Source organism: Anarhichas minor, unplaced genomic scaffold (genome assembly GCF_050575085.1).
Source record: "Anarhichas minor isolate MPS153535 unplaced genomic scaffold, ASM5057508v1 ptg000011l, whole genome shotgun sequence".
Taxonomy (NCBI): domain Eukaryota; kingdom Metazoa; phylum Chordata; class Actinopteri; order Perciformes; family Anarhichadidae; genus Anarhichas; species Anarhichas minor.
In genome coordinates, this window is record NW_027466457.1 from 2793187 (window position 1) to 2805010 (window position 11824).

The window sequence follows — 11824 nt, forward strand, 5'->3', positions numbered from 1 at the left end:
TACACATTCATCTCATCTCTGGGAAATCAAAAATGGGCATCAAGCTGTCAAAATCAGAGTGACTGATGTGAAACATACAGTGAGCAAAGCTGACAGACAATGAGAGATGCCACATGCTTCCTTCAAGCTGCTTGTCTGCTGAAGAAAGACTGGCCTCGGGGATAGAGAATAACATAAAACAAACTATAAATCTGCCATTTCCTTCAGAATACACCAGGGGCCTGCTGCAGGCGAGCAGACACAACTCATCAAATAGATGAAATTGAAGTCATTCTGAAATGTACGACAGCTGTTGTATTGTTGCTTTGGTAGTCAGAAGCTGCTATTATTTGTTGTATCGGTGAGTTCATACAGCCTTCGTTTGTCCAATACAAGGATTTATGTTCCCTTTGTCAGGATTTGTTGTGTTTGGTACATTTATGTGTTGACTGTCAAATCTCAAACAAACCAGGACCAGGCTTTTAAACTCACAAGTAGCTGTGAAAACATCAAACATCAGTGTAGGACTCCAACTATTACTTTCATTATTGGTTAATCTGTAGTAATAAAAATTAAAATAAAGATGTTAGATTGCTCGTTTGACTGACCAAGTGTTCAAAACCCCAAATTATTCAGTTTAGAATGATAGAAAACTGAAACAAGCTGAAAAATCTTGATCTTGATAAATGACTAATCACTAAATGGGTGATGTTAGTCAAAAGCAAATGAAATATGTCAGTGTTTCAGTGCTGTTTTATCCAGTTCTGATATCTAACAGTTGCGTGCACACACCTCCGTTTGTTTACTCCCCTGACACCTAGACTTCTTTCCACAGATAATGGCCATTAGTGCCACAATCTGTCAGGCCAAAAGTTGCAAACCAAAAAGCTGTCCCTGACCTCCACACCTCGCCTTGCCCTCTGGCTTTCTTCTCATTTCCGTCATGTCCCCGTCGTGACCCAGACAGGCCTCATTAGCTTTCTGGCATTGGCAGAGGCCGAGAGCAGAGGTGTACGCGGCGTACCAACATACTCTGTCTCTCCACCACCCGACCTGACTGGGCTGATTTGGCTGACATTCACTTCCCCGGCTGTGACCCTTTGGCGGTGATCCACAGACCTGAGACTGAACCTTCTTGCTCTCTCTCTCTCTCTCTCTCTCTCTCTCTCTCTCTCACTCTCTCTCACTCTCTCTCTCCCCCCCCCCCTCTCTCCCCCCCCTCTCTCTCTCTCTCTCTTCCCCCCCCCTCTCTCCCCCCCTCTCTCCCTCGTCCTTCCCACCTCCGATCGCTGCAGGCAGAGCTCCCATTGTCCCCGGCCCTCCCCCGGTCTAACCTCTCTGTGACTGTAAACTTCTCTCACGCTGATGTGGGAAACTCAATGTGTCATAGTAGCTGTGTCTAACCTTCAGTATTTCTGTGCACTTCTCTCTCTCTCCTCCTGTCTCCAAGGTGACCACAGACCTGAGGCAAAAGTGCACAGACTCTCACACGGGGACGTCCGCCTCTGCCCCGCTGGCTGCTGGGATCATTGCTCTGGCTCTGGAGGCCAAGTGAGTTAAAAACGACACAACCTCCTCCTACAGTAGAGCTACTTTTATAGTCAACCCTGTAGGCATTTCGTTTTTTACAGTAAGCATGGGTGTCGTTGATGTGTGAAGCAAAGGTTTCTCAGGGACTGCTCTGATTAGAGGGCGTTAACAACATTCTTTACTCATATAATGTTCATGACATAGGTAAGTCCTAACCAGTTGTTGTCAGCGTTGGCCTTAAAAGACTCATTTAAAACAGTAGATACCGTGCTGAGCCATTTTCAACCCACGAAATGCAGATTCTTTTTAATTTGGTAAGAAATGTGCGCGTGCACTCACGTCTGGGAGTCGGCGTTGGCCTAACTCCCAGCCCAGAAATTCTTTCCTCAGCAAATTAAGCTTTTGAAAATCAGTTAATTAGACAGACAAATCAGCAGCTGCAGTGCACACAGACATCTGAATACCTGTAGGGCTGGCCGCGAAGACTTTAAACCGGAGAGCGTCTCTCATTATCGCTCACTCAGGACTCCAGGTGTCGGAATCCAAGTTTCTGTCAGCGGCGCTAATGTGTTCTCCATTTTGCTCGTATCTTCAGTCATATCTTGCGGCATGTTAACGCCTCTTATCAGTCAGCCGTCCTCCGCTCTGCATAATTTGCTTCATTTCCACATTAGCATATACCTGACAGGTGTCGAAAACCAAATCCAGTATTACCTCACAAACACAGGTTTCAGTTCAGGTATACATACTCGCCGTATATACCCAGGTTTATCTCGGCACTGTCACCTGGCATATCATGAGAGAAGGGCGCTGACTGACAGACCTAAAGTTTACACCGGTACGATTATCTCTCACTTCTACCAGCACAGCAGAGTCAGCTCTCTGTTCTCCTGACAGGCAGCAGCAATAACAGGGAAGCTAGTTTATCAGACTGGGACCACACAGGAATTCACAGAGATGGAATCATTTAATAGGCAGAGTGTTTTTGCTTTCTGTCGTTTTATTATTTTATTTTCCCCTTCGCTCTTGGCTGGGGTGACATTGAGTGGATGGGGGGTGGGGGGGGGGGGGGGGATGGGGGCATGGGATCTTGTCCATTAACAACACATGAGAGGATGTGAGATGTGAATGCTGATACGGAGAGATGGCAGAGGTGATGTGCAACAGTGCAATCCTGTTTCTATATCTGCCTAGTGTGGCGTTGCACTCAGTGAGCATTATCTTAAACCACAGAGCAGTTTTCTCATCGTTGGCAACTCGCAGGCTTTTCGTCTGAATGCTTCCCTGCCGTGCCTCTTAATAAATCTCGATAAAAAAAAACACACGTTTTTATTGGGCTTCTACTGTCGGAAGGTGACCTCATCCCCCAGTCCCAGACCTCATTACAAACTATCATTACAGAGAGGTCTAGACACAGTCCTTCACACTGTTTTACTGTGTTCCCCGACCTTTCAACACAACAGGTTATGATGTACCTTTAATACTGGAGTTTATCACCGGTGTTAAAACCATAATGTGAGCCCATACCTTTGTTATGGTTGACATATTCCTCAGGGCTTCCTCTACACCGCAGTATAATATTTCAGAAATGTATGTCTCAGGTGGATCCTATTTCATGCGTGTCTACAGACTGTTGACCTTTTCCATATCCCACAGCTCCTCACATTTCCTCTACTGTATTGTCGTACAGTTGAGGTCAGCGAAACCAGTTTTTTCCCAGAAGTGCGCATAATGTGGAAAGTGATACCTTCTGGCTATTACATTACAGAAAGACAGCACGGTTACTCTGCTTTCCTTCCTGTATCTCTGCAGTATGAACCTGACCTGGAGGGACATGCAGCACCTGGTGGTGAGAACGTCCCGGCCCGGACACCTCAGCGCCGGAGACTGGAAGGCCAACGGAGTGGGACGCAGAGGTAGAGGCTGGCTAGTCCAAAATAAGCACAGATGCTATTGTATGGCGTAGTATTTGTGCTTCTATCCTGGGCACACAATGGGACTTTGTGAGCACATGCATTATATAATAATATTTATATAATAAAACTCTATGCTGTGCGCAGTAAATTGTTCAATATTGTGCACACGCACGCACAATAATACCCTCTCACTCAGTTTCAAACTTGCTTCCAAAATCTATGGAGACTCGTTCTCTCAACTTCTGTGCTCTGTGCGCCCTCCGGTCTCTGCATGCTCAACCAAAGTGTTACAGCATGCCACAATTTCAGTCGAAAAGTTTGGATAAAATTAATAATTTGTTATTGGCTGTTTTGTCTCCACTGTGATTGCCAGTAGGATTCTGTCTGCCACAATATATAGTCTCTGTAAATCACTCCTCCTGTGTTGTCCTTTGAGAAAAGATCTGAACGAATTTATTTTTATATTTTTCATGATGGCTTCATTTTAAACCATATTTGCATAATCCTTAACGTCAATGTTTTGTCATAGACACAGAGCTGTAAGCCACACTGAGCAAGACAGCAGCCTGCTACACGACACAAGATCAACAGATTCCGAACAACAACCCACATTAGCTTTCCCGCTTAAGTCTCTCTCTTATCTAACTCACAATCATGAACCCACGCCATGTTCCATGTCCAAACAAACATTCACCGGGGGAAAAGTGCACAGCTGACATCATTTTCAAGCCTAGATAACTAAAAAAAACTGGTACGCTGTAGCACAGCAAACGGCGTGTGAACCTATCTGCCAATATCCTTATGGTCCATTTAGATGCTGGTGCAGCCCTGACCCTTCAATAGCACTGTTAACAACACACCGTCTGCCCACGACAGTGCAAGACCCTCCAGCTGGCTGAGACGAAAAGGAGTATTTCTGATATTTCCTCAAGAACTTTTTTTGTTCCTTTCAATAATAAAAAAAATTAACATTTCAAAAAAAAAAATATATATATATATATATATATACAGTATATTTTTGACTACATTAGCAGAAAGGGATGCCTGAATCTGATTTGAATAACTGAAGCAACTGAATTTCTGCGCTGGATTGTAATTAACAGTAGAGAGTGGATGGTTGACTGACAGTTATTTCTCTTTCTGTGATGTTTATCTCGTCGTTGCCGCCCACCAACCTGTCACTCTCTTTATCTCTCCGTCTTCTTTCCCCACAGTGAGTCATTCGTACGGCTATGGGCTTTTGGATGCAGGTGTCATGGTGGCTTTGGCACAGAACTGGACCACAGTGGGACCACAGCATCAGTGTGTTCACACCATGCTTGCAGAACCAAGGTCAGAAGGTTGACTTGAAACTGTGTGCGTGTGTGTGTGTGTGTGTGTGTGTGTTTAGTCTCATTATGAGCACTTGCTGTTCTATCATCCAGCTCAGCCTGATCGATGTCACTGTATTCTCCTTGGAGCTGGGACATGCATGTAGATTTGTAGTACAGCGCTATTGTCTGTGACCGTTTCTGCAGCCACACAACATTTTAACCACCTTCCCCTCCACTCGTCAAACCTGCAGAGACATCGGGAGCAAGCTGGTGTTCAGCAAGAGCGTGGATGCCTGCTGGGGCCGACCGGAGTACGTCAACTCTCTGGAACATGTTCAGGCTCGCCTCACTCTCTCCCACAACCAGAGAGGAAAATTGGCCATTCATCTCATCAGCCCACTGGGCACTCGCTCCACCTTGCTGTTTCCCAGGTACACAGTAAAATACACCACTATACACACCAAGCAGCCGGGCCATGGTATGAATCTCTTTCTTTCACACACACACACACACAGACAAACACAATGTGCATGTGCCTCAGTTTTATCTGTGCACAGATACTCCCACAAGTATACTCTCTGGGAAAAACTGCATTCTACCTTGAGAAAAAACAACACTAACACTTCATCTCCTCTTTTCTCTCAGGCCCAATGACTTCTCCTCTGAGGGATTCAACGACTGGGCCTTTATGACCACGCACTCATGGGACGAGGATCCTCAAGGGGAATGGACACTGGAAATAGAAAATGTAGCAGCTAATGGACGAGACTTCGGTAACCCCACTCGTCACCGTTATTTGTTCAGTCTGGTCACATCACATCAAACCTACATTAATGCCAGCATGCACTGCCCCATTATAAATACGCTTCTCAAATTAGCCTCTGCTCGGTTCCCGTCTTTCTGTATCTCTCTAAAGATTCAGTTTATACCACTTTTGGTACCAGAGGGAAGCGTCTCTCAGAAGTACATGCGGATTAAAACTTTAAAGCCGCTGGACGGATAAATATATTTTCTGAAAGAAAGTGGTTGGTAAACTTTTCATTATCAACTTTTTTTATTACAATCATCGGGCTGCATTTTCTTTCAGAAGGCTAACAGCGGCATATTTTCAGGAGAGTTAACTCGTTTCGTCCTAGAATTCTTGTGTGGCTTTGGGAAATAAGATATGAAGGCATCCCTTCCTCCTCCACTGTTGTTTTTGGTCCGCTCTCATCACTTCCTTTTCTTCCACCCCCATATCCTCTTATCAGCTAGTTCACACTGTTCCCTCTCTGAGAGGTGTTACTTTAATATTCTCTTCTCTTCCACCGGCCCCTCTCTCTCTCTCTCTCTCTCTCTCTCTCTCTCTCTCTCTCTCTCTCTCAGTTGTGTTAAGTCAGTTCATCCTCATCCTGTGGGGTACTGGACCCAGCGTCGTCAACCCCTCCTCATCTGACTTCCCTCGGCCGTCCAACAACAGCTGCAAGACCTTTGATGCCCAGCAGATCTGTATCGGTGAGATCACTCAGGCGACACATAAACTTTGAACAGTAATGTGGAATGGGCTCTTTTGTGTTGGAGGTGGCACACAGTATAAAGCGAGGAATCTTTGTCTGTCTGTCTGTCTGTGTAGGTATGTCCTTCGCATATCTTAAGAACCGTTAATTCGATCTGTTTCACACGAGGCTGCTGTTTTGTTTGAGACCCGGGGGCGTGCAGTGTTGAAGATGGTTCAATTTGTTCAGTTTGGGCCTTTAACTTTTGAGCCTTAAGATTATTTTAAAAAGTCCAGATAAACCTATCTTGATAAACCACGCCCAATTGCGGCTAGCTATTTTCCGCCATTTTGAATTGTGTGTAATTCTACTACTACTCTTCCTACAAATTGTGAACAATCATCACCAAATTTAGAGCGGAACATCTCTGGACCAATCTGGACAAAGGCACTCTTTTGGATTTTTGATATTATACAGTTTTGCTATAGCTGGCCCCTCAACTCAAATGTATGAAAAAGACATAGTACAGTATGTCATTAAAATAAAATTAAAAACTCAATGAGTAGTATGTCATTTAAAATGTCATAAAATAACTCATAATATACTGTGTAAAAGAAAATCATTCTATAGTATGTTGTTAAAAAGTCACAGAAAAGTCCTAGTATAATATTTCTGTCATAACAAATTATAGTATCTCATAATAGTAGCTCATAAAAAGTCAGTAGCCCATAATATTTAACTTTGAAGCAAGGAATCTCTGTATGTGTGTCCGTGGCTACGTTCATCTGATCGACTTCACACTAGGCGGGTACGTTGCTGGGGACCCACAGACGAGCATTTTCGATTGGGGTGCAATTTGGCCAGAATGTGGCTCAATAACGCTGGACTTATATTTTGGCCTGTAACTATGAATCATCACTTTCAAAAATCAAATAATAGTTTTTCCTAGATTTTGTGGTTCCTGACGAATCCATCCACATAAACCTCGCCCTATTGCTTCTGGATTGATTTTCCGCGATTTTGAATTGTGTTCAAATCCGTTTTCCTGCCACCCCTGACCATAAATATCTCTGGCCCGAGCTGGAAAAAGTTTTTTGTGATGTTTTGATGGGCATGCTCTTGGAACGGGCACTGCACTAAATCTTCTAATACAGGCTTTTGCTCAGACTGTGTTGGGTATTTCAAATTGTGAAAGCAAATGTTGTGAATACAGATCGTCTGTTTATAAGCTTCTTTTGCATTTGTTTACCTGCAAACTATGAATATGCACATTGCCATATGCCGTATTAGTTTGAGTCGGGAGTGTGGGACGTATGGAGAAGCAGCAGGGGAGATTAACACCGCGTCAGTGTGAGAGGTGCACATTGTCAACAACTGTTCAGGAGGATGACTCCCGCACTGAAAGGCAGATGAAGTGTTCAAATGCTTCTTCTTAATTAGTTCAGACTTCACCATAATTTATCTAAAATCTACATTTCAAGAGTTGGTGTTTACACTTTTTTTTACAGTCAAAGGTTCCTATGAAAGGACTTTATAATTTGGTGATAATTATATTATTAACAAATGAACATGAATCTTTATTCAGTGCATTCCTCTTACTGTGTCCAACTGCTATTTACAGTAACTATTATTACTCTTACTAATAACACTCAGATAAATTAGTTTGTATGTGGACAATCTCTGAACTCTCTCTTTTCCAACAGAAACAAATAGATAAATTAGGGATGAAAAGATGAGTCTATTAATTTATCAGTCAATTAACAGAAAATGAACTACTGTGATAATCGATTGATCTTTTCTTATCTTTCAAGCAAAAAATACCAAACATTACATGCTTCCAGCTTTTCAAAATTGCTGGTTTTCACTGTATTACACTGTTGTAAACTGAACATTTTTTTGTGACTGTTGGTGCAACAAAAAAAAGCAACTGCCATTTTTATAGTGTTTTTTTTATTGGAATGTGTGAGACTTAACTTAACCTCCCTTATGCTTTCATCTCCCACGCTGCATCCAGAGTGCAGCCCCGGCTTCTCCCTCTTCCTCCAGGGTTGTGTGAAGTTATGTCCGCCGGGCTTCACCTCGGGCCCGCAGCTCCTCAACCTCTCCCTGGAGAACTGGGTGGACTTGTCCTCTGTCCAGGCCTGCCTACCATGCAACCCCGCCTGCCTCACCTGCTCTGGCACCGGCCCTACAAACTGCATGTCCTGCCCGCCTCACAGCCACCTAGTTCTCACCTCCTGCCTGCACCAGAACCAGGTCCAGCGCAAATCCCCACTAGTTGGGGGCCTCCAGGTTGACAGAGCCCAGCCAGAGGGGGAGATCCCAACAGCAGTGGACGACAGCGGAGGAGGCGAGGAACCTCCGGGGCTCAGTGTCGCCCCGTCCACTCGGCTGCCTGCGGTCGTTGCCGTGCTCAGCTGTGCCTTCATCCTGGCTGCCTTCGTCGGGGTCTTCTTCCTGCTGCAGATGCGCTCAGGCGGCGCTTCTATGGGCTGGAGGACCAAACTGCCCTCTGTGTATTCAGAGACGGGGGTGCGGATGGGCTGCGGTTTTGGCTGCGGCCAAGGAAAGGAGAGGAAAGCACGGATATGCTACAGGGGGATCCCCACTGTGTGGGGGGATGAGGACACGATCGCCTACCAGTCTGAATCAGACAGCGAGGAAACGGACGGTCACGGCGAGAGGACAGCTTTCATCAAGACCCAGAGCTCGATCTAGCTGAACCTGCGTCTGCTGTTGTGGTGTCTGACATCACGGCATCCTGGGTCTCATCAGCATTTAGATCTGACTGTATAGAGCCGATACAAGAAAGAGAATCACACAGGCTCAGAAAAAACACAGGCCTTACTCTCCCATCAGCACCCCATCCGAATGCATTAAAGAGACAATTATTTGTTTTTTATGTATTTATTAACATTTGTTAATTTATCTAATTTGATTAATATCAGATGACAGATGTATTCATTATCCATTTGACTCCTTGTCACCAATTTGAGGTGTTATGCAACTGTGTTATTTATTTTTTTTGTTTAATGACCTGCTTGACCATATTTTGTCCAGTATCGCACTTCAATAAAGTTGAGGCACTTACAAGAGAAATCAGAATCAAAGCAGCAGAGGCCGAGACGTCCTGGCTTTTAGTCCCAAGTATAGTTAAAATACCATGAATCCTACATCTGCCTGTTAGAGCCCCTCTGCCTGTTCAATGCCCATGATTTTCAAGCGCCACACCCCCAGTTCCTGAAAAAGATTTGAGTCTACAAGCCCAATAACCAATCAGAGCTCAAAATAACCCCGATGACATCATATAGTGTTATTGTTTCAGACTTGTCAAAGCTCCTCCAGAACTACGGAAGAACATTGTACAACCCTAACAGGCCGAGTAGTACTTTCTGTGACAAGTGAACTGCTCCTCTAAGCCAGTTGAGCGCATTACTTTCCCAAATATGCATTGGTTTGTCACCAACACAAACACCTGGCCATCGGCAGCAAATCGACGTTGTATTTGATCATATTCCTGGCAGATTGTGGGCCAGCGGTCATGAAGTTGAGACGCTATTCATTAATAGTGAGAAAACTTTAAATGGAAGATTTCTGCAGCGCACTGGGACAGCATGATAAAACATCCTGCCGGCTGTTTGATGAGCGAGAAACTGTGGAGGATGCTCTGTGTTCAATCAATGCTCAGTGGGGATTGCCACCGCAGCGCAGACACAAAATCTCATTGACTTGTAGTAAAGTAACACTGTGTTTGAATGAAATGAAAATAACAGTAAAACTGCTCGGCTGACCTTTACAACATTTTTCCTCCAGGTGTCTGCTGGTAAGAAATTTGATCATTTGCTCTTCATTTTCCCCCACGGAGCACATATTGATTTTGGGGCTTCTCTCCCAGAACATCTTCATCAGGGTAAAGCTCTTTTTCTCTTTATTGTGAGCGCCATACATCGAAAGATAAATACATGCTTTTATTTGCTCACCCATAACAGTGTAGACTTGCAGCTACGCAGGTTGAATCAAAAGCCTTTGGATCCGAAGGGCAGAATGATTACAGTGATTAAGTAATGAGATCTTGTATCGCATTTTCTATGTTTGTTTTTATATCCTTTTTTTATTTAACTGACAATGGATGTTGATATTGTGGAGATCAGTTTCATTGCTGGAATAAAAGTACTGGCTGTTGCATAGATGGACTGTCTGTCTCTTAACTGCCAGATTTGAAAACTTTTAGGGTTTTTAGGCATCTGAAACCTAGCCCCCCCTGACTCACAAACACCAACCGAGAGAGCAGATGGTTCATTGCTTGTTCGTGGTCGTATATCATTGTAGAAAGTGTGTTTCCTTCACTCCGGGCGTTTGGCTTTAATAGGGTGCCAGCATTCTGTTTTCTTCTCGATACTCTCCGGTTACGGTGAGCTTGCTTCCCAAAGGCCTTTAATAACAAACAAGTTTCTCAAGTTTCAATATGGTGGCCCTTGAAAGTTTAAATTAATATAAATGGGAAGATGTTTGTATGCACATGGGGAAACAATGCCAGCTGGTAGCAGCGGTGTTCATTAGCAGCTTTTCTTGGTAACAACCTCTACAGAGGCAGGTAACTGGGTTCATGGGTGAAGGTACATTCATTCTGTGGTCCATAATTAGATCTGCCGGGACAACTGGCTGCACAATTCAGTGCCCCTCGGATGCGCCATGCTTCCCATTATATAAGCAGCAAGTGTGGAAATAAAAGTGTGCGTGTAGTTGGATGGGTTTAAAAGTCTTATGTCTCCTTATTCACATCATTACATGCTTCTGTGAGCTGGTTTTCATTGGTTTCTTTTATGTATACCCTTTAGCCTGTATTAATTAGCGCTCATTGTCTGAATGATGCTGCCCACTAAAGGGCTTGGCCGAAATATTAGATTAATTAAGAGAACAAGAGCCCCATTAGCTCGATTTCACATTCAGATCAGTCTCATTATTCCAGCTAGTCAAACCTTATGTGTGCTGAATCTGATGCTCATGGATAAGGAACACAGTCTGCACCAGCACAGTAAAATGCAGAGGCTGGGTGTCCCCAGGGTGCCACCACAGGCATCACTTCCACCTGCGCGCGCACACACACACAGAGCCACTTCCTTTCTCCTCCACACATGCAGTGCAGTGATCACTCTCAGGCCTCCCTGCCGCCACACTTTCTTTACTCCTCTGTGGTCCATTTTTATGAAGCGTGAACAAAGAAACATTTCTTTTCATGTTCACCTCCTGCTGAGCTCTGTCGCTGATACCTGCACCTGACACAGAGGGGTACACGTGGGTGAAAACCTGCTGCGGTTTACTACGGTGAGATTTACAGGGTGAGCTTCAGCCGGCTCTATTCAATAGCAGGGAGACTCTTTGACTGCCAACCACTGACAAGAGAAGCACTGGGCAGCCTGAAAGTAACACTTATCTGACTGACAGCAGCTGCGCACGGACTGTGCTGCTGGACTAACTCAACGTTGCCCCCTACTGATAGAGTCAATTGAGCTCTTTTAACAGCATGAAAACACAGCAGATTCACAAGTGCAGTAAAAGGAAGAAATCTAATTATTTTCAGACAGAGAAACTGTTTAAAAAAAAGACAATC

General features: G+C 44.4%; 1 protein-coding gene across 3 annotated transcripts in view; it reads left to right on the forward strand.

Annotated features, from left to right (window-relative positions):
- The window catches only part of furinb (furin (paired basic amino acid cleaving enzyme) b), a 62678-nt gene extending 52278 nt beyond the window's left edge, over nucleotides 1–10400 (forward strand). For all 3 annotated transcript variants that reach the window (XM_076088865.1, XM_076088867.1, XM_076088866.1), the window contains 7 exons: nucleotides 1430–1530; nucleotides 3322–3425; nucleotides 4640–4757; nucleotides 4990–5169; nucleotides 5384–5511; nucleotides 6104–6232; nucleotides 8228–10400. In XM_076088865.1, coding sequence (XP_075944980.1) covers nucleotides 1430–1530; nucleotides 3322–3425; nucleotides 4640–4757; nucleotides 4990–5169; nucleotides 5384–5511; nucleotides 6104–6232; nucleotides 8228–8931 — 1464 coding nt within the window. In that variant the 3' untranslated portion in view covers nucleotides 8932–10400. The remainder of the gene's footprint in view (nucleotides 1–1429; nucleotides 1531–3321; nucleotides 3426–4639; nucleotides 4758–4989; nucleotides 5170–5383; nucleotides 5512–6103; nucleotides 6233–8227) is intronic.
- Nucleotides 10401–11824: the final 1424 nt, after the last annotated feature.